Raw genomic sequence first — 26,103 nt, forward strand, 5'->3', positions numbered from 1 at the left:
CAGTATATACCACATTAAGAACAAAGAATTGAAGAAATAACATCTATCATCATTTTTGGTATTCAAAGCACATGGCATGGATTGGCAAATATCGTGCTTTTTTTAATGTAGCATTGTGAAGCCATTAGTTTAGGGGAGTAATACAGTATAAATACAAACAGAAATACTTTGTCACATTCCTTGATTAATTGGCATTGTATTGTCACAAAGATCAAATGCGGCTGATGTCACAAAGATCCACAGTACTCTCTTAATTCCCCTGTGAAGATGTGCTTCTATAACGCTCTGAATTAAATAATTAAACTACGGTAATCTTGTAAGATGGCTCTCTGAGAGACAGACTCTACCATCTGTGGTGGTGATTAATTCAATGTGTGTGTGAAAAGGCTGTGACATTTTATGAGCGGAGGCCGCAAGGCAGTGCTGCTATTGACATCAATTCTTTACTTGGGCACAACATAATAACTGACATTACTCTTTACATTCTTAACCCTCACATTCTGTTGAGATAGACTAAACTGTTTTAATGGGGTCCCACAGAACCCAATGCTATACATATAGAAATAATAATAGTAATATTAGAACTTTCACCGTTAACCTCTTATTTTCCCTTTAAAATGATTGAATATGTGCCTCTGACCAAATTCAAACCATTAGGCAGATATTATTAAAGCTTTATCCCTCTGTGTTATCACAATGTAGACATGCACTTTTCAGAAATGTGACTGGCATCCATTCTAGTAACTTTGTGTCAGTTTGGGGTCAATTTGACCCCCAGTGAAACACATTGTAGAACATTTTAATAAATCTAAATAGCAGGACTGCCAGAGTTTTTTGAGCATTTTTCATGGAGGACATTTCAAGTGTGCTATCAGGTTTGAAACTTTGTTCATAATCAGTTCTCATTTGATTATGAAAAGTCATTAAGTATCAAATGGATATTTTTCAAGCTATTAAAAAAGTCTTGGGTCTCTCACATTTCAATACTCCACATATTATCTATTAACTAGGTAGAAATAATCAAATCTTCCCCTAATAAGGCTAGATTTGATCAGTACTGTCTTACATCAGCAGTGTGTGGTTATTATTTTTTCTTCTCTAATTTGTCAACCAATATTCCAGTAAAGATCCAGTGGTGATTTTACATACCTCTGATTTGCCACTTCACTTGTGCATTTCCTCCAGGTCCGCAATACTCTGCCATTGGTACAACACCCAAAAGCAAACTTATCTTAAAACACAGGAACTGGGGAGCAATGGTGGTTTTAGAGGTGCTTTTTAAAAATCAGTAGATAAAAATAAAAAAAGTTTTGAATGGTGTCCTAAAGATGCCTTTGCCTCTTCAAAATTAAAAACATCCAAAGACATGACACAAATAACACATTTGCTTTACAGAAAATGTTTTTAGAATCATTACAACGTTGTAGTTATAATAACATCTTCAAAATACATTGAGGATGAAATACTGGGTGACCCATATGAAGGACTTGTTCTGGTAAATATTTGTTGCATTATTTCACCACAGACTGCAGAAAAGACAGACTGACATCTAGTGGTTTAAGACTGAATGGCACGAATTTACTTTCAACCAAGAAATGCTAATGTTCTGGCAGCACATTACTATGGGACAAACAATACACATTCATATCTCTGAAAATACCCACGCATACATACATACACATTCATATGTTATTTGTAATATTGTTGACAGCTCTTACTGTATAGCCACACTAAAGAGATCAGAATCACATCACACTGTATATCATTTATATGATGTACTGCCAGTTACAGCAGTGCACTTTAATATGTACACAAATGATCACTTAAAGAGCAATTCACTTTCCATGGAAAATCTTGCAATAACATAGCTCTGTGGACAAAGTGAAAGGCCTCCATTTGTTTTGATAGTTTCATGAAGTTTCATAATTAGTGTTTAAAGCATTACAAGGTCATAGTTCGACAGCAACAGGGTTAAAACAATTTAAAAAAATACAGATTTATAATTCAAGCTTACCGACATACCGATTTCCTTTTTTCTTCTATATTGTTCATGTTATTCCCAAACTCAACACTTCTGCATACTTTAATCATTTGTTTATCCAAAGGCTACTAAAGTATAAAGCAGGAAATTGCTATGGCAAAAGGTAACTGTACATATTAGTGTTATAAATATGATATTGACATTGAAATATATAAAAAAAAGGTTTGTTTAAAAAGTACAGGGAAAATACACAATTCGTTAGTACATGATTACTGGAAGTGAATATACAGATTGCAGATGCAAGAGTTCTTCTTGCTTAGAAGAGGCCTTTACTCTTTTTCAGATTAAGCTGTTTCCAGTTTGGGAGAGCATGAAATTCATCCCGTGTCATCTCCAAAACACTCTGCAAAAACAAATAAATCTGTCAGCTTCAATTATTTTAGCATTATGTTAACACATAACTATGCCGACATCAGCAAACTCTTGCAGAGTCTGTTAAAATGAGCCATTTTTTCAGAAAGTGAGCCTTGGTTAATTTGGCTGGCTGACAATGAAAAGACACGGCTGGAAAACCGTTAAACCAAATTGAGAGTTTGCTGGCCTCTATATTGACAAACCGCTGGGTTGTATAGACTGAGCTCATGCAAGAGGACTCACGTTTCATGATGACCATTTCAGACTGAACTACTGACCCCTAGATTGGGTGACATGCATAAGGGATAATTACAGTCAGCCAGTCGTTATAGCGACATAAATCCTGACAGTGTGATCAGGACTCTGATGCAAAGCTTCTTATTTCTTTTTATTATGTGAGAAGAGGTCATGGACTGATTTGAGAGACAAACTAGCAAAGCCATGTAGGAAAACATATACAGTTTAACGGTCATTATACAAAATTATTTGACCGCACAATGCCGTGATTGAATCAAGTATTCTAGAGAACTGTGTAATATGTTTGTTTAGTAAAGGTCATGTATGAGCATACAGTAAAGTAGTTGATGCTGGTACCTGGAAGTCTTTATCAGACAGGTAGTACTCGAGGTGCAGAGGATCTACTCCCTCTGGCAGGGGTTTGGAGGTGAGCTCCTCTGGGGTGTACTGTTGTCTGCTGAGTTTCGACAGAGCATCTTTAACCAGGATCACTTTATTACGGGGTCCCTCTACCTATTTAATCATATACAAGGGATAGGTCAATCATCCATAGATTTAGATCATATCTAAGAATTAGAGGTAGACAGATTGCCGATACTGATATCGGTATTTAGCCGATACCGATAAATGTGGTGGATAGAAAAGGCTGACAGTTTTAAAAATCTATTTATAGAGTGTTTTTAAAAATTCTTAGCCATTCCTTACTATTGCAGGCATAGACAGAGACAACAAGGCCAAAATAATACAATTCCAGATTCAGTTAATTGTGCAAAAGAAATACAAATATTAACTAACTAGAAAAAAAAATGAAGATTTGGTGCATAAAGCAGGGCTTTTAACTATAAACGAGAAATACACTTACGTACTTATTTTTAGGAGACTTATTTTGAAATGTTAAAGACATGACTCTGTAAAAATCCTCTATATTTAAGTATTAGCCAAATGAAGCTTTCTAAAGCCTAAATATTCACCAGATGAGGTTTTGTATGATTATTCACAAGGTGTGGAGTTGGAGACATGATGTGCTAAAAGGGCACGTTTACATATAGTCACATTTTTCTTTGCATGTCCTCACTTTCATTTAGAACATTTGATTTATCTCATCAAAACAAAGTATTGAAGTGAGGGTAAAAATATAGATGAATATTGTCAATGATGACAATATTTTGATATTAGACGCAGCAAATCCCCACGAGGTGTCCGTGATTTTATTTATTTCCCCTCAAGAGTCTGCTGTTCTACTGTACAACCAAGAAGCTCTAACTGTAGAATCATACGGAGGAATTAAAAAAATATCAGGAACTATTAGCACAGAATTTTGCTGATAACAGATAGACCCAAAAAGCGACTACTGGCACCAATTAATTGGAAAAAACGATATATAGGTCTACCTCTACTAAGAGTATTTAATCATGATTAATCTTTAATTTCTGAAGTGCATATTGTTGAAATAGATCAGAGTATTCATACATGATAATTTACCTGTACTTTAATATGTGGGTCTTTCTCCCAATAAGGGAAGATGTTGGTAAAGGTGAGTGGTTCTGCTCCAGCCAGGATCAGGTAAGCCTGAGGAGGCCGTCTGGAGTTCTTCCCTGAAGCACAAACACAAAATGCTCATTATTATTCTGCAAAGTATTAAATAGGCACTTAGATAAAAAACTATGACTGAAAGTCAATCCACTATCATATAAACCCATAAAATACCTTTTAAAATGAGCAGCAATTAATGTCACAAGAACAATCGCAGTCAAGTCAAAGTTACTCTGCAGTCAAAGTCGATTTCATTGTGTTGGCTTGACAAAGCCAAAATACCTTTATTCAACGAAATTTGTTTAGGTTTTTTTGATCCCTAAACAAAGAACACAATATACTTCTAGAGCGTGGCTGGTTGGGCCATGTCTCGTTGTTGACTGAGTTTTCAACTCTGATTTGATGAATCTGCACTTCTTTATCTTCAACATAGCTGCTTTTAAATTGTGATTAGCCAATGAAAGAAGAACATGTTGTAGTCACGTGCCAAACTCTGCCCTAAAAATTCCAGTTTGTTCTTTGTAATTTACTAATATACTTTATTTTTAATTACAGCTTTTTTTCTTTGTATTAATTTGTGAGTGCCTTGGATTTGTTTTTCCTTCATGAATACTCCCAGAGCTTTCAAGCTACCTCCAACAAACTTGGCACAGACCTTCTGACTCGGTTTGCTATTTCTGATCAGACTTACAGGACCAATCCCAAATAGACTTACATTAATGGAATGTTCAAAAATGGGCCAACAGAATGCTTGTTAATTCAAACTCCACCCATCAAAAATGCAAATGTAAACAAACCCACAAAAGGCTTTGATCTTCTTTAATTTGATCTCTCTCTCTCCATGTATCTATCTTACAGTTTATCTGACTATCTATAGCAACCTTTATACTGCAAAGGTGGCACAGAAGCTGCACCTGAAGTGGCATTTACAGTAGGTGAATATACAAGACATTTTAATGCTGCTCAGAGCAGCCATATATGCATTTACACCGCATTTACAAATGTATAAATAATGTTATGAGATAAATATTTTAAATATACAATTATGAATATATGAGGTTATACCTTTAAATATGAAACTAAATTATGAAATCTATGCTCTATCGTGACAACAACAAAGTTTAAGTCTGTTCTGATGCTGCACTTCATTTACACAGAACCAAAGCAGCACCAGAACTGAATTGATATTAGGGACTGAGGTGGGTCAGAGCAGGCATCATTTAGTCTGGCTTTTGCATCTTAGAGCAGGCTTAACTCAGCTGTGTAAAGATGCTTTATTTGACAGTCTGTCTTATTATAATGTCTGTACAACTGACAAACTTAAAACTTTTAAAACTAGTTTAAACTTTCAGGTAACGCTTTGTCAAGGCCACATCACAGTTTGTCTTCACAAATTTTACCTATCTAGACTTTATTTTCTTTCAGGCCAAGAGCGAAGTTTCAAAGGAAACCTTGGTGCAAACAGTCGGTACAAAAAGTCAAAGTGGTAAATCATTTTTGCACCACTAGCGATATTACCTGGAATTAAAAAAGTTGAGAACCTTCCAGCTGGAACACTTGATGTGATTGAATATCCTTTATTAAACTATTCCTGAGCAACGAACACCATTCCTTGACCATTACCCTGCATAAAGAAGCCAATTTCTGACCTTGGCAATACTGTAGCACTGTCTCCATGGCACACTTCCTCTCACTGTCCCAGCGGATCTTGGCTGAGCCAGTACAGTCTGTATCTTCTGACTGCTGTCCTTGCCACAGGTACACTTCCATCCTGTTATCCACCAAGAACAGAGCTACAGAGAAAGACACAGAAAGCTGTAAAGAAAATACAAACAATCGGTACTGTAAGACCCCGTATATAGCGGGTATTATAATGGGATTTGTGTGATCCGATCAATGGAGGACAGCGCTATATACTGATGTAAATGGGTCCCAAATGTTTTGTTATCTGTTCACATAAAACACATACAAAGGTAGTCAAAAACACATGTTAGGTGTAAACGCTAATCCATCCAGATGGCCCTGGACAGCAGTGAAGCACCACACATAAGCACATTTGAAGCTCAGTTAATACAGGTTATGTAATAAATTAACTAAATATTCTGCTAGAAATGTCAATACATGTACATGTGTGCATGTAATATAATTTGAATTCACATTACGAGTATATGTGGTCAGTGTATATCTGTAAAAAGTCTATTTACCAGGCTGAGGGGCCAAATACAAGTTCTCCTGCAGGAACGGCATTGCCATGACAGCACCTGTCACTTGGGTGGGGCCGAACTGCTCCTCTCCCTGAAAAGTCCCACCGCTGGCACTCAGACCGAAAAGACGTGGGGTGAAATTATACTTCCCTGGATCTATAAGCACACACACATGTGGTCTTTAATCACTTGTGGATATATGCTGAATCACATCACAATCACATAAACACATGGACTTTGTTCCAAAACTTAGTGAGTTTCCTATGAAGGCAGTTTTTAAGGCAGCTCTCATTGCAAAGGCTGTTTAGCGAGAGTTCCTGCTTAAATAGAATGTTCCAAATTGGTCACGTGTGAGGTTTCATTGTGTCATTTGCGAGGCTGCTTCTTATGAAAGCAGTAGATTTTGGAACTGAGCCTTGGTGTCACTAAGAAATATATTGTCAAGTCAAGTGGTTTTTATTGTCGTTTCAACCATATACAGTTAGTACAGTACACAGCAAAACGAGACAACGTTCCTCCAGGACCATGGTGCTACATAAAAACAACAAAGGACCAACATAGGACCACATGAGACAACACAACGAAATAAAATACCTATATAAACTACCTATATATACCTATATAAAGTGCACGTGCAAACATGTGCAAAAAGTACAGGACAGTACAACAAATTACTGACAATGAACAGGACAATAGACAGTGCAGCGCCGACCAGTACTCAGTAGTGCAAAAAGATGACAGTTTCTAAAAATGTAAACATAACATACTATGAGATAATGTTCTATGCACATAGCAGTTATTGAGGTAGCAGACAGTTATAAAGTGACAGTTATTAAAGTGTAACTCAGGACACGTGTGTGTCAAACCAGTCTCTGAGTATTGAGAAGTCTGATGGCTTGGGGAAGAAGCTGTTACACAGTCTGGCCGTGAGGGCCCGAATGCTTCGGTACCTCTTGCCAGACGGGAGGAGGGTAAAGAGTTTGTGTGAGGGGTGTGTGGGGTCGTCCACAATGCTGGTTGCTTTATGGATACAGTGTTTTTTGTAAATGTCTTTGATGGAGGGAAGAGAGACCCCAATGATCTTCTCTGCTGTCCTCACTATCCTCTGCAGGGATTTGCGGTCCGAAACGGTGCAAGTCCCAAACCAGGCAGTGATGCAGCTGCTCAGGATGCTCTCAATAGTCCCTCTATAGAATGTAGTGAGGATGGGGGTTGGGAGATGTGCTTTCCTCAGCCTTCGAAGAAAGTAGAGACGCTGCTGGGCTTTCTTGGTGATAGAGCTGGTGTTGAGGGACCAGGTGAGGTTCTCCGCCAGGTGAACACCAAGGAATTTGGTGCTCTTGACGATCTCCACAGAGGAGCCGTCGATGTTCAGCGGAGTATGTTCACCTTGTGCTCTCCTAAAGTCAACAACCATCTCTTTTGTTTTGTCGACATTCAGGGACAGGTTGTTGGCTCTACACCAGTTCGTCAGCCGCTGCACCTCCTCTCTGTGTGCTGACTCGTTGTTCTTGCTGATGAGACCCACCACGGTCGTGTCATCGGCGAACTTGATGATGTGATTCGAGCTGTGCATTGCTGCACAGTCGTGAGTCAGCAGAGTGAACAGCAGTGGACTGAGCACACAGCCCTGGGGGGCCCCAGTGCTCAGTGTGGTGGTGGTGAAGATGCTGTTCCCGATCCGGACTGACTGAGGTCTCCCAGTCAGGAAGTCCAGGATCCAGTTGCAGAGGGAGGTGTCCAGGCCCAGCAGGTTCAGCTTTCCAATCAGGTGCTGGGGAATGATTGTGTTGAATGCTGAGCTGAAATCTATGAACAGCATTCGAACGTATGAGTCCTTATTGTCTAGGTGGGTGAGGGCCAGATGGAGGGTTGTGGTGATGGCATCGTCCGTTGAACGGTTTGAACGATACGCAAACTGCAGTGGGTCTAGTGAGGGGGGCAGCTGGGTCTTAATCTGCCTCATGACGAGCCTCACGAAGCACTTCATGATGATGGGTGTAAGTGCGACGGGACGGTAGTCGTTGAGGCAGGACACTGAAGACTTCTTTGGCATGGGGATGATGGTGGTGGCCTTGAAGCACGTTGGAACGACGGCGCTGCTCAGAGTGATGTTGAAGATGTTGGAAAGAACATCTGCTAGCTGGTCTGCACATCCTCTGAGCACTCTGCCAGGAATGTTGTCTGGTCCAGCAGCCTTCCGTGGGTTGACTCTACGTAGAGTTTTCCTCACATCTGCCGTGGTAAGACAGAGCACCTGGTCGTTGGGAGGAGGGGTGGACTTCCTCGCCATCACGTCGTTCTGCACTTCAAACCGAGCGTAGAAGTCGTTCAGTGCATCTGGAAGGGAGGCATCTTTGTCACAGGCAACTGATGTTGTCCTGTAGTTGGTGATGGCCTGGATGCCCTGCCACATGCGCCGCGTGTCACCGCTGTCCTGGAAGTGACTGTGGATTCTCTGGGCGTGTGCGCGCTTTGCCTCTCTGATTGCCCGTGACAGTTGTAATGACATACCCAAGTAGCAATATTATAACAAGAAAAAAACATGCATTCATAAAGGTTCTATTTGTACCTTGTAGCATGCAGTCATAGGCTTTCCTGTCTTGTTTGCCAAGAGCATCCCAGAATTCCTTTGGCTCAGTTCCCTCCTCTATCTCATGCACCTTCAAACTGCTGTTACTGTTTAAACCCAGCTCACGAGGACACCTGTAACACATATATACAATCACCACATGCTCAGCAAGCCAAATTCTTGCATACAGTTGATTAATGCAAAACTAACACATTAAATTTTTTTAATCAACATTAAGATTTTAGGTTAAAACTTATATGAATGCATTGCATTTCAGTTGCTGTGACAAGTTACCATTTCTTTTAAGTTTTTCAATATTTGAATCAACTTCTTAAAACTTGCCTTCACTAGTGCATTCAAATGGTCCTGCAGTGCCAATGAATTTCTAAAAGTCAATTAATTTGAGGTCATATAACTGTATGCATAATGATTATACAAGAATTAACAAAATGAAAATAGATTTAAAATAGATTAGGAGGGAGTATAGCACGTTACGCCACAGGCCATGTCAACTTTTCAAAAGTGTTGGATGTGACAAGCAGAATTTCATGATTGCCTTGTTTTCAGAGAAATCAAGCTAAATTTAGTCACTATGCAAGTAAATGGTGACCAGAATCCAGTGGTTAAATCCATATCTTCTGAAGCAATATGATAGGTAAAGGCAAGAAACTGATCAATATTTAAGTCCTTTTTTTACTGAAAATACACACTTTCACTTTTACATTCTGGTGTGTAAGTGACTTTTACTTTCACATTCAGCCACCTACTGGTTGGGGCAGGTCAAAGGTAGAAATTGATAGTAAAAAAGGACTTAAACATTAATCTGTTTCTCACCCACACCTATCATATACCTTCAGAAGATATGGATTTAACCACCATATAGATTACTTTTAAGCTGCCTTTGTGTCAATTTTGAACCTTCGGATTTCTGTTATCCTTCACTTTTTTCACCTTGTATGAACCAAGAGAGCAGAGATATTCTTCTAAAAACATTTTTGTGTTCTACAGAAGAAAAAGTCAAACACATCTGGGATGGCATGAGGGTAAGAAAATGATGAGAGAATTTTCATTTTTGGGTGAACTAACCATTTAATTCATAAGGATAACATGTTTAGGTTTCTCAACCCATTGGCACAATTTGTTTTCTTGTTTTAAGCATAAAGTTCACTTAATTTTGTCAGATTTCTCTGAAAACAAGACTTAATATCTTCTTGTCATTTTGCTTGTCAAGTAAATATATCTTGTTTTAAGAAAATGTAGATACTTTACTCGAAAACAAGACAAAAATTTGAAGATTTTAGTTATTTATTTTTTTGCAGTGAACTACCCATCCAGTACATAGAGAAAGTGTAGGTCTTTAAGGGTAAAACTACTCACGATTGATTTAGGTGCTCCACGGTCCTCTTGCCAACCTGTCGGGCACCGGGGTGAGACTTACAGCCATGCCACAGGTACAGCTGCCCTGCCTGTACCCCCAGCAGCACCAAACTGGCACGAGAACGCAGACTGGCACAACAGCACTCCACTTCAACCAGTGAGCCCTCCTCCGCTGCCTCTCCACGCACACAAAACAAATGCCATTCTCCTGAGGTACACAACCACCGAAACAATAACACACAGAGCATTACTGTAAATGAAAGGTGGGCCGGCAAACAAATTATTACTCAATGCTGTTCATACTACTGTATGTGTGTTACCTGCGTTGCTGGAGCTATCCTCCCTTGAGCCTCGATGGATGATTAGCCCTCCCTGGAAGAGTTGGAGGAAGCAGGGCGGCTCTTTTCCCTGCGTTACCAGCACTTGTGCCCCCCTGTGGTTGCCTAGCTCTACAGTCATCAGGGCAGATGTGCCCCGCCCACTGACACTGGAGTGACGCCCCTGCCAGAAGAAACATGCAGTGCGCTCCCTGCCAGGGCCAGCTGTGCTCACTTCACCAGGCTTTAGCCTCTTACCAACTGTACAAACACAAAATAACTTATTAAGCATCTCTTAAAGATTCTTCTAAATGATGTCGCTTTCATACTTCATACTTTAAACCTATATTTGAACTCCTTGTTTTGGAGCAATAAAACAAGACGCTGATCCTTTGATGTTGTCCAAGAAGCATCAAAAAACATCAGCTACAACTGCAAATGTGGTGTGGTAACACACGTTTCTGTGGTTTAACTGATCAGATCACAACATTTTTTGACCCAGTTTACTCCTGTATTTAGTGCTGTCCATCTGTGATTGGATCACCTGAGATGGATGTTAATACCAAATGTAACAGCACCCACGAGTGAATAGTTACAAGCACACACTTACCAACATTAGTGATGGAGTATTTCCAACGGATGACGTATGTGTCCCCCTCGTGCAGTTGCCCCACGCTCTCCTGAGGGATCTCAAAATCGTCAAACTCACGGATATGCCATGCGTCCACAGCTATTGTGGCCAGCTCAGCTTGCCGCCCGTCCTCAGAACGGACCAATCCATGACCTCTCTGCACATCCACACCCTCCAGTACCATCTTCATAGGACCTGCCCCACCCGCCAACATCTTACTCACATCACAGGGCTTCAGGTCAGAGTCACATGTGGGAAGGTGCTGAGACACTGGACTCTGGAGGAGAAAACCCAAGAAAATCAGCAAAAAAAAGTTATATTTCACCCAAAAATAATTTACTCACCCTCCTTTTGTTCCAAACCCCTGCGACTTTCTTTCTACCTTTGGTTATATCATAAGAGGTTTGCATTCAATGGTGTTTGGTCACGAGAAAAATGACAACAAATTATTTTTGATGTCACTGACAACATACCTGATCATGTGACACATCTAAAAAGACACTACATTTGATTTGAGGGCAAAAGCGGAAGGTAAGAGTTTCAGTGAATAACAACTTAAATTTCATTTTTTTTTCCCTCACACAAAGCTATCATATGTCTTCAGAAGGCTTGGAATACACTGCACATGTTGTATGGATTAGTTTTAAGATCCTTTAAGAGCATTTTTTAGAGCTTAACAGCCCCAGTGCCAGTCACTTTCATTAAATGGAAAAGAGTGACCACGATGTTCTTCAAAAATTTTATTTTCAGAGCACACTGAAAACAGACCCTCAGGTTCAAATATTTATGCTGTATTAACTTTAAAATGAAAAGCAGGGAGAAACCCAGCCTCCCTCTGTCTGTTACCTTCAGCTCCTCCACCACCGGCTCCTCTTTGATGGGTTTCCTCTCCACCCAGTCTAGAAACTTCTCTCTGAACAAGGCGGTCTCATTGTGTTCTGACAAACGTCCAAACAGGGCCCAACTCGGTCTGCCCTCACCTTGTCTACTCATCCACACACAAACACAAAGAGAAACTGAGAAATGGCAAAATGATTGGTGAAAAATTATAGATTTATAGACAGGCTTCCTTTCTTTCAGACAGACAGGCAGAGACAGACAGCACTATAAATGATGCACAAATCAAATGCAACCACTGGGGGGCAGTTTTGTGGAGATACGATACAATAAGCGGTTGAAAATAATCAAAATATATTTATTTTTGTGAGACAGTGGCATGTGTCTTCATTTTAATGTCTGTTCTGCCCCATACTATTGAGCTCAATACCTTTGGAGAGGTAAATAAAGCTCTTTCAAGGCTAAAGACATCGTCTACATAATCAGCAATGGTAGAAACGGCAAGATCTCTCCATCTTTTATGCTTAGCGCTAACAGACAGCATGATTGGTGAGCATGAATGTTCAGTGGACTGGTCACTCACTTTGGGGTGTCTTTACTGGATGAGGAGGGATCAATAGGGTTGACCCTGCAAGTGCTGTAGTCATATGCTCCACTCCAGAGCTGTTTGCCCAGCTGCACTGCCACCTTCCTGTCACTCAGAGGAACATCCTTGCCTGTCCACACGTACACCTCGCTGCCAAAGTCAAACACCAGAGCCTACCCACCGCGCACACATTGATGAGTAAAGTTCACAAGCATGGAGTCAAGCAGAGTTTACAAAGTCAAACTTTGAACAGCCACAACAATTCTGAACAGTTTAAGAGAGGCTGCAAATGTCTGACCTCCTTAGAGTTAAGCAGAGAGACGCTGGGTATAGATGCCCAGGCCTCCTCGTAAGGAAGCAGCTTATCCTCCACCAGCCTGTAGACACAGTTTGACTCCACTATACCACTCTCGTAAAGTTCATCTTCCTCCGGCTCTCCTGCTCCTGTAAAACAACACGAATGCGGAAACCGATGTAAAACTGGCATAATAAATACATATAACACAGTATGTTTACATGTATGTTAAAAGTTTGATTTCAGTCAGATGTAAAACAATAGTTTGTCTGTCATATAAAAGCTTTAGTCTGACGGAAATCTCCCTAATTATTGGACAAGTCAGACTAACAGACCTGGATAATGCAATTATTGCTTTGCTTCATCCTGCAAGCAAACATTTTTCGGACTGCAATTAGCCTCAGCTTGGTATTGGTATCGACTACTGAAATTATGGCATCATGCCAACCTCATCCTGGTTATTAAATTTTGATGAAATATTAAGAACACCATTTTTTACCTTAGAATTATATGCACCGATTCATTTTGCATACTAAGACCATAGATGTTAATTAAGAAAGTAAATAGGGTCAATTTTTATTTTATGTTGTTGTTAATAGCTATTGCTGTTTGACAATTACATGCTAATAATAAATAAAATAAACAAGTATTATGGCATGCATTATGAGTAATCTCTGCTTGATTGCTTAACATGAGTGTATTCTGGCTTGAGGTCAAGAGTGCGTCTGTGGTCTGTGTATACAAATGAATGAGTGTGTTTACTGTGTGTGAAATGTTGTGTTCATTTCAACATCTGTGCTGCATGTCCATGGCCAGGCAGTTTAAAAATGGTTCACCCAAAATATATAATTCAGTCATTATTTACTCACCCTCATATTGTTTCAAATCCATATTATTTTCATTCCATTGCCAAACACCATTGGAGATGTTAGTGTGAGTCTCAGTCACCATTTACTTTCATTGTAAAAAAAGATGCAATGAAAGTGATTGCTAACAGGCTAACATTCCACATAGCAACATCTCCTTTTGAGATCCACAGAAGAAAGTTGTACTGGTTTGGAACAACATGCTGGTAATTCTGATGACAGAATTTTCCTTTTTGGGTGAACTATCTTTTTACATGCACGTGTAGGTACCTCTGTACTCAGTCTTTCCTCCCAGCAGACTCCAGAACTCTTTGGCTGAACGGTTCTCAGTGTTGATACCTTCCTCCAGCAGCGTGACCTGAGGAGCCTTGCAGCCCAGATCTCTCTTAGTCTGGACATACTGGGCCATCTCTGAGCCCTGTCATGCACACAAACATAAATACGCACATGTACAACATCAGTAACAGACCATCCTCAAATGTAAAAAACCATACGTTATATAGTCATGTCTGAGTGAATATGTATTAAAAATGCATGATGAAATGTATTATATTTTGTATATTCAGAAGGCATACCCTGAACCATTCACAGCTCGTCTTGTGTGCATATTTAACACAATGGAAAGTGCAGTCTAAAAATGGCAAGCAACAACCTAAATGGTTGGCTTTACACATTTATTCGGTACTCGCAGTTCTCAGGTTTTTATCTGTCCACTAGGAAAATGGTATGTTATGAAAGTTATGTTTACAAGCTACTGGGTTGATACAATGAGCACTTTCAAGAGCTATTTTTTGGATGACAACATTTGTGAGGTTCAATGCATCAAGCCTTTCAAAGACATTGAGAAGTTTGTTTGAGGTATTTGATACCATGATAACTAGATATACATAAACATAATTGTATATTCTGCTTTGCTTTTGGAATATGTCTGTAGTAATAAGTACTTCTCACTTCTGGACAAACAAAATATTTTCCACTCATGCCACTGACTTAAGATATTGCTTCATTGCATGGCAGTTTATTATTATGATATTGTCAGTTTCACATTAATCTGTCACGTAAATAACGGATTATTAATTTTACATGTTGCACAGACAACTGTCTCAGCGGGTGGTTCTTGGTAATAATAAGCTTCATAATGGAATAGTCTTAATGCTGGTTGTCAAAAGTCTGGTTCTGTGATAAAACATTATGTGTAAGGAACATTGTGCATGCATTGTGAATAATTTTGCTTTTGTGGGTGTACCTTGGCTTTTTCGATGACATTGGCAAACTCCCCACTCCAGAAGAAGCAGTGTTTGGGTGTTATGAGCAGATAACAGTCTCCACTGTTCAGAGAGCGGGCTGTGGGTTCAACCAGACGCACCTGAACATGCCTGCGTCCTGTTCGAACACACAAATGTTAAAAGCAATGCACAAAAAATTAATATAACATGCAAATCATACTAACGGATTCAAGCAAATGTTCCAAACATTTATGACTTTGTTTCTCACATGGAACACAAAAGGATATTTTAGACAGAATGACAGCTTCAGTCACCATTCACTTTTATTTTTTGAAAAGAAGATGCAATGCAAGTGAATGGTGACTAAGGCTAACATACTGCTCAACGTCTCCTTTTGTGTTTCATGGTGTAATGAAAGTTATTCTGGTTTGGACAACATGAGGGTGAATAAATTATGATAATTTTTATTTTAAAGCCGTTGCCACACTAGCGATTATTCCAGTGATTTTCACTCGACCCGCTGAGTTAACGGCATCAAAAACTGAAAAATCTGACTTACTTAAAAAACAATTCTGTTGCTGGGGTGGGCACTTGTGTTGTAAGTAATTCTTTGAAAATTGTTAGAAAAATTTTTTTTTCCAACATTACACTGTTTTTAGTAAAACTAGACAAAATGATAAAAAATATTGGGGATTTTTTTTTTTTTGCATGTTTTTAATGCATCAAATTTGATACATTAGGCTTTAAAAGGTAATTATCCTCCTGGACACAGCAATTCATTTTGTGTAGGACAATTGTTATTTAAGTTTATCTTAGCCCATACATGATACAGTGGTAAATCTTGGGGTATTATCAGAGGACTCCCTGGGCTTTTCAGAGATCCCAAATGTTTGAGTTTGGCCATGACAACTTTCTCATCTTGGTCTATAAATATGGACTGAAATGTATCACAGTTCATTTCAGCACATCAAATACAATATGAGTAATATATACTTTTTTAATAAGCAGTTTATCATCATACAGTATGTATTTTATGCACCAAACACTATATTTACATTTAAAAATGGGAAAGTCTAAAACCTTTTTCGATGGGTCTCAGGAACTTACGGTAAGAGGACATCTTCATAGCTTGTAATGTAAAATAATGAGATCTTTATAATAGCAGAGCAGGCTGCATATAAGAAAACAGAAATATTAGTTAACATTTTAAATAGATCTTATAAAAGGTATAGGTCAGAATTTTCAAAGCTCTCAGATTATTTTTTTTTGCAGTGGCCATGAATGTAATGTAATGGTGATTGAGAGATATACCTCAAAAGCCTGTTGTATCATATTTTCAATAAAATAATATACACAATTTTAACCAAGCACAAGTTGCTTATGTTCAGTAAATACTAATTTTAAAATATCAGTAACAATATAATCATTACTGTCACTTTATTAAAATAAGCAAATTTTTCCCAACACAAGTCACTTTTTGCGCAAGTCTGCCGCCATTTTAAATGGATAAATATAAATATTGAAACCACTTTTTTCACAAATAACCACTATATGGTGCCATATGGTGTATATGGTGTAAATCACTCTTTTACAATTGTTTATGCTCACGCTTTACTCTTGTTATTATTTTGGCAAGCTCCACGTGACAGGGGATCAGAGAGCGAGAGTTGCGGTGAGATGGTATGTCAGTCACCCCTCCGCCATTTAGTATTGGCAAGTGTGCCATACCTCTGACAGAAGACAGCGAGATCTTAGCAAAACAGTTTGCATGTTTGACACTCTCGGCCAAAATTAAAATGTATGGAGTCTGCTAGTGTGGAGCCAGCTTTAAGGAACTATGCATTTAACCATCAAACAAAAGCCTTTATGTCTCAGACACTAAACACACACTTCTTTGTGACACAACATTACCTTTAATGAGGATGAGCATAAGCTTGTGGAAAGGCACAGCGCTGTTGTTGGTCACCACCTCTGTAGACTTCACACTCCTTAGGTTGACTTTCCTAAAGTTCTCCTTGCTAGCCAGACCTGCCAGAGCCGCGTCAGCCAGATTAGAGTGCTTTGCCACTACAGACACAGTGAGAAAGAAGACTAAATAACAGTGTTCATAACTGGAATTACAATTTAAAAAGCTACTTTAACGTAACAGGAGAAGGGAAGAATGTGCACTATATTAGGCTCTTAATCACCACATTACTTAAATCAAATAATGACTACATCTCCAGAAAGATGCATAAAAATAATGTTCTACACAAGACACTGCCATTTCCATTTTTATATTTTCTTTTAAAGGTTGTGAGTAGTAAGACATTCATAAATTGAATTTCCAAGAATAGTGTAAACACTGTGATTCTGAGACACTTCCAAAACATTGCTCTGTTTGTTTAAATATCCCAACCAGCCCAACACAGCAACCAATGATGTGTCTGTGGGACAGGACTGTCTGTTTGACTGAACAATTGAGGACAGGGGGAGAGTTCAGGGAAAATTATTTTTGGTGTCACTAGTGGCACATAAATTCTACACTTTAAACACAGAACAAAAAAATGAAATAAATAACAGTACAATCTTACTTCGCTCCATTTGTATCCTTTTGGTTTCCACGGATGCCACGTTGAGTCTCTGCTCAGTGTAAGTCTGTCTGAGGTCGTCTCGAGCTGCCAAGGCACGGAGAGGGTTCTTTGAGCCTTTCGTTTTTCTGGAAGGCCGCACTGCACGCTTGTGTTCCTCAACTGTTGATGTAAGTCTGGAATTTCAGCGGGAATCCATTCATGAGAGCAAGAACCAAGACCATAGAGAATATATCCTCATAATTCACATTTTGATATGTCATTTTACATCCACAGCAGAGATATGTCCAAGAGAGGACTGGTAAGCTGAAAATATTATTGCAGAGAGAATAACGAACTGCAGCATTTCCATGCATGTTGATATGCAGGTATACTGAAGAAGATCTATTATGTTCTTGTGCATGCAAATGTACTGTATGCAGTTTTGCACATTTTCCAATTTGACGGTTATTTCCTTTCAAAACCTCGTTAAACCGCCAAAGGTTGACAGCTGTTTTAGCACAGCGGTAAATTGACAAGTGAGTGGGTGGTGCTACACTGCTGTTCTAATGGGCTTTTTAAATAGGAAAACTTGCCAACCGTGTTAAAAACACACCATCGATGTGCAAGATGCTGATGGTGCAATGGTAAAAGATGTATGTCTAGTGCCTATTTATTTAATAATATAACTGTAAAAACAGATAAATGCACAAATATTTTCCGTATGAATGACTCCCAACACCTTCAAATGCATAAGCATTTACACATGCATTTTCGACCACCTCTGAATGTGGTTTAAGTGGACATTCTCAAAACTTTAAGAAGCCGTTTACACCTGTCTTTAGTGTCATTCCGTTTTAAATGAATTGCCCAAAATGCATGTTAATGTCAGGTGTAAACAGGGCCTTAATACCACAGTAATTAAATCAGTGTCTCACTTCGGCGTGTCTGTCTGAATAGTGCTGAAGTCCTCTTCCACGTCCAGCAGGAGACTGGAGCTCAGGATAGTTGGTGATATGCAACTGTAGAACCGCCCAAATGTCTCCTCATCATCCAGGGTCATCACCTCTTTCTCTTTCTCCTCAGTCACCTCAATCGTGGAGTTTTTAGTTCCTGGAATGCCTGCATGTTAAGTGGATTGAAGAGAGAAACATATATCACTCAACTGTATTATGTATTAACACAAATGTTATTAATATCTAGAGTAATTAAATAAATCAAATAACATTTATTATGAAGTCTGTCCAAGAAGGACTCCAATTTGTCAAGTCTTTTATCTCCCTCAGCGTCAGGACAGGTGGAGATTTCTGTCAAAGAGAAACAATTTTATACATGAGACATGGACACTCTGAAAAACACTCACAGACCTGATAAAGCAGACAACTGAACTGCTAATACATCAACTGTTGTGTATATGTAAATGATATTTTCTGTTTAAGGTCTATATTCTGTTTTTAAATCTTTAATCTAAAAAGAAGTTGAATTGCTCTAAAGCTATTGGTGTATTCATGTAAACAGCATATATATATATATATATATACAAATGAATAAATAAATAAAAACTAAGACATTCTTGTCCTTCAATTCTCTTGTGGAAATACTGAAGATCTTCTGGCTATTTATAATGCTGCATTCAAAGGGATAGCTCACACAAAAATGAAAATTCTCTCATCATTTACTCAACCTCATGCCATCCCAGATGTGTATAACTTACTTTCTTCAGCAGAACACAAACAAAGAATTTTAGAAAAATATCTCAGCTCTGTAGGTCCATACAATGCAAGTGAATGGTAATCAAAACTTTGTAGCTCCAAAAATCACAAAGGAAACATAAAAGTAATCCTTACGACTTCTAATAGGTGTGGGTGAGAAACAGATCAATATTGAAGTCATTTTTACTCTAAATCTCCACTTTAACTTTGACTTTCAGATGTGAAAGTGAAAGTGGAGATTTAGAGTAAAAAAAGGACTTCAATTGGCCTGATCATCATTCACTTGCATCGTATGTTCCAACAGAGCTGAGATATTCTTCTAAAAACACTTTGTGTCCTGCTGAAGAAAAAAAGTCATACACATCTGGGATGGCAATGAGGGTGAGTAAATGATGAGAGAATTTTCATTTTTGGGTGAACTATTCCTTTAAATGATTTTGGACAGTAAATTAACCACCTCGTCAATTCTCATGCATGTTCTTAAAATAACACAACAGAGCACAATTGCCGGGTGTCCATCCAAAATGTTTAGCATTTTTAAGCACATATCTGAAAATTCGACATAAGAAAATACAAATTGTTTTACAGGCTGAGAAATTCTTCATTGTGTTCAGCAGATGAATGTCATACACATCTGGGATAGCATGAGGGTGAGTACATGATGGGAGAATTTTCATTTTTGGGTGACCTTTAACACCCCTTGAGTATTCAAACAGGATTACAGAAGATGTGTACCTTCCAATGGTTTGACTGGTGTGCTAATGGTGGCCTTCTTGCTGAGGATGATGGGGGCATCCTCTCTGTTAGGTGACACCAAGCCTAATGGGAAACAGATGTGAAAACATTCCACAGCAGCTTTATCACTGGCAACAACCACATGATGGACAATGAAACCTGCATTTCAATAGTCTGCTTAGAACATGATTTGCAAACATTTAGCTTGGTTTGCTAGACCTATTTCCATTGTCCACTGAAATGGTTCACCTCTCTGAACAAAGTGAAAAACAAACCAAGTTTCATTAATTTAAATGAAAATAAAAACGAACATGGTAGGAAACACACATCTAAGTGACATCGGTTAACTTGTTAACTTTGGCACCCCTAGAATAATAAAACTAAAAGTACACTTACAGTGAAAAATGAAAACTCAAAAATAAAAGCCAAATTCAAAATTCTAAACTATAATAACCCTGAACCCAGTCACATCATTTCTGTCCCCACCTCTTTTAGCCATTCGTCCAGCCACAGAGAACTGGGTGGAGTCATTAGAAGCTCCTTTGCCTTTAGTCTTCCATTGTTCCTCCTTCTCCTGCAAGATCTTCATCCGCTCAACCAGCGACATCTTCAGTTCTACATCAGCAGAAGATTTCTATAGAGAGAAAGTCAAAAATAGCATGACTCTTTTGGCAGTAAGCCATTCCACTATAAAAAAGAGATTATGATACATCTCACACAAGCTCAGATCATGCTTTGTGAGTGAGGGAACTCTTTCTTCTGCTCTACTGAACATAAGTACTGTGTTTACAATTAATCAACAGTTTAAACATACTTGTAACAAACTCTGAGCGTTAAACAGATGTTACTTCCCATAGCTGAGCTTTCAACTGTGAGAAATTAATATTGCACACTTATCAAAGTCAAACTAAAAGCTCTGCATGTCAACAGAGGCTTTAGATTTATGGAAATCTTGCTCTTACAAATAAATTCATCTGAAATTAATTACCATGGATGTACGATATATATAAAAAATCTGTTCCCTGAGATTTAGCAGGAACATCTTACATTAATAATTAATAATACATATTCATATGAGTACTGGTGCACTTTACAGCCTTGGCTAAATGGACTGCAGTTCACTTGGCAAATGCAGATGCATTCATCTTTGCATCACTTATGCGGTCCCAGTCAGGTCATTGTAAATGTCAATGTGTTGACACACTACAACAAATATCTTTCCCTGGAATTTACAGGCCCTAAACTGCCTGGATATATACAACAGCAAAACAGTTATTTGACTTAGCTGACATAGTCTGGAGGGAATTTTAATTAGAGGTACTAGAGTCTGCGTGTGGATCAATTGCAATGGACATTTAAATGTAGGTTTAACACAACTAAAGTGAAATATAAAGCCATTCGTTAAACTCAAATGGGTTTAACTGCTTTAAAATCAAATGGACATATTCACATGGCACGTAGGTTTCGATTGGACCCATGGCGGGCCAGTTTTCCACTGTGGAAGCCAAGATACCCATTTTATGTGCAGTGGTACATATTTGCAAGAAATATTTATGTTTTGTGTGCAGAAAACCGAACAAAACACCAATTGCAAAAATAATGACTGGAAAATATTGCAAGGCAGAAATTGAACATGTGTTGCCTACACGTGCACCACAGCTCAACATGTCAACCATATGTGCCAGTTGCCAAGCCATGGCTGAAGATTATTTGCAAAAAGCATTGTAAGAATTAAAATGCAAAGTGAAATCAGCCGTCTGTTATCACTCATCACCAGTCAGCCACTCTCACATTATGAATCAGACACTTCATGAATGAGCCCCATATGGAGAGTAATATCCCCAGGTAATCTGTTATTGGAGCCCGTCACTCAGTCTGTGACTGTGAGAATGGACCCTCAGGACTGAACAGGAAGAGGACCAAGTAACTAAACTGAAGGTTTAAGGCCTGCACTGCTTACCATCTCCAAACATCTGGAACATGTGGTCATTGCAGATGTCCATTTCTACGGCTGATTAGAAAAGCGCTTGTAAATACCATGATTTAATGTTCAGAGCCTTGTGGATAAATAATACCTGACATGTTCCCGGTCCCTTCGACTGGATTTTGAGTGTGCACACGTACGCACACAAATGTGCCAGAAACTATAAAGCATAAGCAAGTTGTTACAGGGAAATTCCTGGTGTTGTGGGGATGAAAGAGGTACAATACTTGCCCCAAAGCCTCACAGGAAGACCATTTTTCCTAGGAACTCTGTGAACCATACAGCTACAAAGCAATATCTTATTCAGGACCATCAGTTTAGTTAAAGCTGTTAATCTTTTTATCAAATTACATGTATGCCTCACAAACATTTTTATTCATATTTGGTGAGAAAGACCCTCAAATGATAACACCATGTAACACATTTTTTGGTAGTATGTGGTATTTCCTAACTGCTTATGCCTCAAAAGTATGAGCTGAGTAAACTTGGAGTAACTTCTAGAACTTTCTAGTAATATAATTAATGCAGATAAAGGGCAGCCCAATTTATCAAGAAAAGAGCGAAAACGTCCTCCGTGGAAGCATCTGCGAAAATGTGTGAGGTCTACAAGGCATATTTCGGCATGTCTGTTGGGGATCAACACAAACCCTGGGCACCTCATTTCACCTGCGAGCACTGCAAAAAAACTCTGGAAGGTAAGATGGACAACTGTTTTTAATTTTAAAATGTTTTACAATTTTAAATGTTATTGAAAAAGTATATCATATATGACATTTTTCCGAGAATCTCTTACACTTTAGTCATGGGTGAAATAAATGTATTTTTGTAGGATGGTACATAAGGGAAAAGAGAGCCATGAAGTTCGCTATCCCAAAAATTTGGCGGGAACCCACTGACCACTCAAGCAACTGCTACTTCTGCATGGTGGACCCTTCCAAACTTCGGACTGGCAAGAATGCACCTTCTATCACATATCCGGACCAGGTAATCTGTTATTGGAGCCCGTCACTCAGTCTGTGACTGTGAGAATGGACCCTCAGGACTGAACAGGAAGAGGACCAAGTAACTAGAATGAGTGGCGCCTCTTCGTTGACAGCTCATCCAGGAGCCTCAAAGCAGTGCTGCTCCATAATGTTAACAAGTACCTGTCTCTTCCCCTGGCTCACTTGGTGCTCCTCAAAGAGGATTACAACAGCATCAAGGCTGGACACCTTGAAGTATGATGAGTACATTTGGGGCTGATTCGTGGAAGTGATTAACAGTATAATTGTAAATCCCCAAAAATGACTCACTTCTAAGTCTTTTGTAGTCATTTTTGTATAAGTAGCATATGTTGTTTTTTTCTGACTTTATGTTAACGAAAAGTCACCGTTTTCTCATTGGAAATAGGTACATTTCCAAATATCGTTGTCCTGGTAATAGCCACTTTCTATACTTTGAGGCATAAACAATATAACACTAACTAACCATGAACAAAAATTGTGTTACATAGTGTAATTCAAAGACATAATTTCTCAGATGAGTAGAATAGATTGAATAGAGATTATAAAAAGTGACTTTAGTAAATTCAATAAATGTTTAATAGCTAGTTATATTGTTAGTTTTATTTCCATATCATTGAACATAAGAACATATTGGCTTTTCAGTCCACAGCAATCCATTTTGCAATTGTGCAAATTGCAATTGCAATATGTGAATCTGTGACTTAGGGGTGTTCACACAGAACACATTCTTGTGTTTGGTCGGTTTTATTTTGTTAATTGTTAGTGCATGTGCATAGAAGTCAGACTGTCGTCTTTGGCTATTGCATCACGTTTTGCTGTTTTTAAGACAATTATATTTAACAGTTAAAAGTTAACAGTAGAACAACTTTTATAAAAACATCTTGAGTCTCCTCCACTGTTTCATACAGATGTTTTTAATGCATCTAGTGTGAAAGGCAAAAAAGCATGTGCTTTTAGGTGGTATTTCAAGCTTGATTGGTAACAAAATTCCTTATTAGGGAATTTATGTACAGATCAGGACGCATGATTAAACAAGTTATTGTTTAATTAATTGCACAAAAATAACAAATTAAATTGACAGCCTTACAAATAAGGATATACGGAAAGTCTTGGAGAGCTGCCAATTTACCATGGAACAATTGTTCTTGTAACAAACAGGAGCCAAGTTTTTAATGCATGAATTATTCAAAACAAAACTAAAGGCTGCTCTCATGGGAAATGCAAAGAGTTAGTAACAACAGGTATAAGGGGCATTCAGCAACATGCAGACAAAACAAATACCTATAACGCATCAAAAACTGAAAAACATAACCACCGAAATCAATGTGCAGTGTAACTCACCTGGGAGTGGGGGACTACATACTATGCTGAGGCAGAGAGGGAAAGCAGAGGAGATAGAGCAGGTGCCTGAGGTGAAGAAGGGAGGAAACAGAGGGTAAAGACAGAAGTCAAAAGGTCATTGTAATAAGGTTGGGTGAATTTTACAAAGAAATGTCTGGATCATATTCCAATCTAAAATCTAGAGAAAAACTTATGAAAAATGTTATTTAGCATAAAGAAATCTAAGGCTATTTTCAGGTCCATTAAGATTTATAAATTTGTTTGCAGTGTGACATTATTTTCATGACAGGACAATTAATGGAATTTCCCCTGAATTTTTTATATCTTATAACTTTTTTTTGTTTTACATAAAAATACACTGTTTAATATAAAACAGCATGAATAAAATTCAGTACAACAAATACTGTCATTATTTTTTAATGGAACACATGAAAATAGTTCCTTTTTTTTATTCCAGTTAACCCCTGTGGTAAACTTCAGGCAGATTTTACTGCAAATTATGTAAATAATAATAATAATAATAATAATAATAATAATAATAATAACATATTCCTTAAATTGTCATGAAATGAATGTCACAATGCGAACAATTTTAATGGTCATAAAATGTGCCCAATTTTCTTTAGGCAAGCTACAATTTCAATTTTATTTTATTTATTTTTTTAATTATTATTATTTATTTAGGGATGAAATATGGCCTAGACATTTCTTGACAGTTTTCGTAAGATTCACCCAGTTAGTGAGGTATATCAGGGCAGAAAAATCAGTACAGACTGTAGAAGCTGCAGCATTTCAAAACCAATCACGTCTAAAAACCTGAACACTCAAATAAAAATCCCCTAAAGCCAGCAGCTCACACTCCCCAAGCAAACCATTCATCATGTGATTCAATGATGGTCCAGCTGCTAGATTCAGAGGTTCAGAGACACATGGGCATGAAGGTGCAAAGCTATGAGCCCCACCAGGGGAATAGAACAGAGAAAGAGAGGTTGAGAGCGTGTGAAACAGAGAGACTGGGCTGATGTCATTGTTATGTATCCTAAGCTGGTTTCCCAAAGAATGGAATTACCTTTGTGTTTTTATAGAGGTCTGTTTTAGCTGAGCGGACACTTCCCAAATCCCCCTCCAGTGAGTGAAGTGTAAGAAATAAAATAAAAAAACATTGAGAGAGAGAGAGAGAGAGAGAGAGAGAGAGAGAGAGAGAGAGAGAGAGAGAGAGAAGGAAAGATAGAGGGAGATGGATGTTCTTTTCCAAAAGCGAGTGCTGCCTATGGAGACAGCATTTTAAAGACCCTATGAAATTGCTTGACAAACGCATTTTAGTTAATTTTTTTGCTTTGAGCAGAACATATCGAAGAGCTCCTTCCTTTTTTAAATAGCCAATAGGGGAGGGAGATTCTCACTGTAGAGAACAATTCATTGGATAAAAATCTGTATAGTGCATCATACGTTTTTTTATATTTTTGGTCCGTCTTTACCAAAAAGAATGACTAAATATTAAATGCTGATAAATATGCTAAAAGACCATTTTGGCAGCATATAGGAGAACACTAACATTGGATGGATGGCCTCAAACAAACACACATAGTCTATAAGCCAAAAAACTTTCATTTTGATTTAATGAGGTCTTTAAGGCATCATAAGAATGTACATGCAGTTCCAAAAGGGAAGCAACTTAATGAGGGTAAGATGAAATGGTAAG

At 38.4% G+C, this 26,103-nt stretch overlaps 1 protein-coding gene across 2 annotated transcripts in view; it reads right to left on the reverse strand.

Annotated features, from left to right (window-relative positions):
- Positions 1-82: 82 nt before the first annotated feature.
- The window catches only part of LOC127633571 (supervillin-like), a 91,740-nt gene continuing 65,719 nt past the window's right edge, over positions 83-26,103 (reverse strand). For both annotated transcript variants that reach the window (XM_052112772.1, XM_052112771.1), the window contains 20 exons: positions 20,559-20,706; positions 20,073-20,156; positions 18,852-18,932; positions 18,564-18,747; positions 17,650-17,822; positions 16,988-17,143; positions 15,097-15,233; positions 14,121-14,268; positions 12,988-13,133; positions 12,687-12,862; positions 12,113-12,251; positions 11,246-11,543; positions 10,639-10,896; positions 10,319-10,526; positions 8,942-9,075; positions 6,370-6,525; positions 5,815-5,958; positions 4,115-4,227; positions 2,990-3,145; positions 83-2,384 (listed from right to left, as the gene is read on the reverse strand). In XM_052112772.1, the coding sequence (XP_051968732.1) occupies positions 2,298-2,384; positions 2,990-3,145; positions 4,115-4,227; positions 5,815-5,958; positions 6,370-6,525; positions 8,942-9,075; positions 10,319-10,526; positions 10,639-10,896; positions 11,246-11,543; positions 12,113-12,251; positions 12,687-12,862; positions 12,988-13,133; positions 14,121-14,268; positions 15,097-15,233; positions 16,988-17,143; positions 17,650-17,822; positions 18,564-18,747; positions 18,852-18,932; positions 20,073-20,156; positions 20,559-20,706 (3,126 nt within the window). In that variant the 3' untranslated portion in view covers positions 83-2,297. The remainder of the gene's footprint in view (positions 2,385-2,989; positions 3,146-4,114; positions 4,228-5,814; positions 5,959-6,369; positions 6,526-8,941; positions 9,076-10,318; positions 10,527-10,638; positions 10,897-11,245; positions 11,544-12,112; positions 12,252-12,686; positions 12,863-12,987; positions 13,134-14,120; positions 14,269-15,096; positions 15,234-16,987; positions 17,144-17,649; positions 17,823-18,563; positions 18,748-18,851; positions 18,933-20,072; positions 20,157-20,558; positions 20,707-26,103) is intronic.

Source organism: Xyrauchen texanus, chromosome 40, assembly GCF_025860055.1.
Source record: "Xyrauchen texanus isolate HMW12.3.18 chromosome 40, RBS_HiC_50CHRs, whole genome shotgun sequence".
NCBI lineage: Eukaryota > Metazoa > Chordata > Actinopteri > Cypriniformes > Catostomidae > Xyrauchen > Xyrauchen texanus.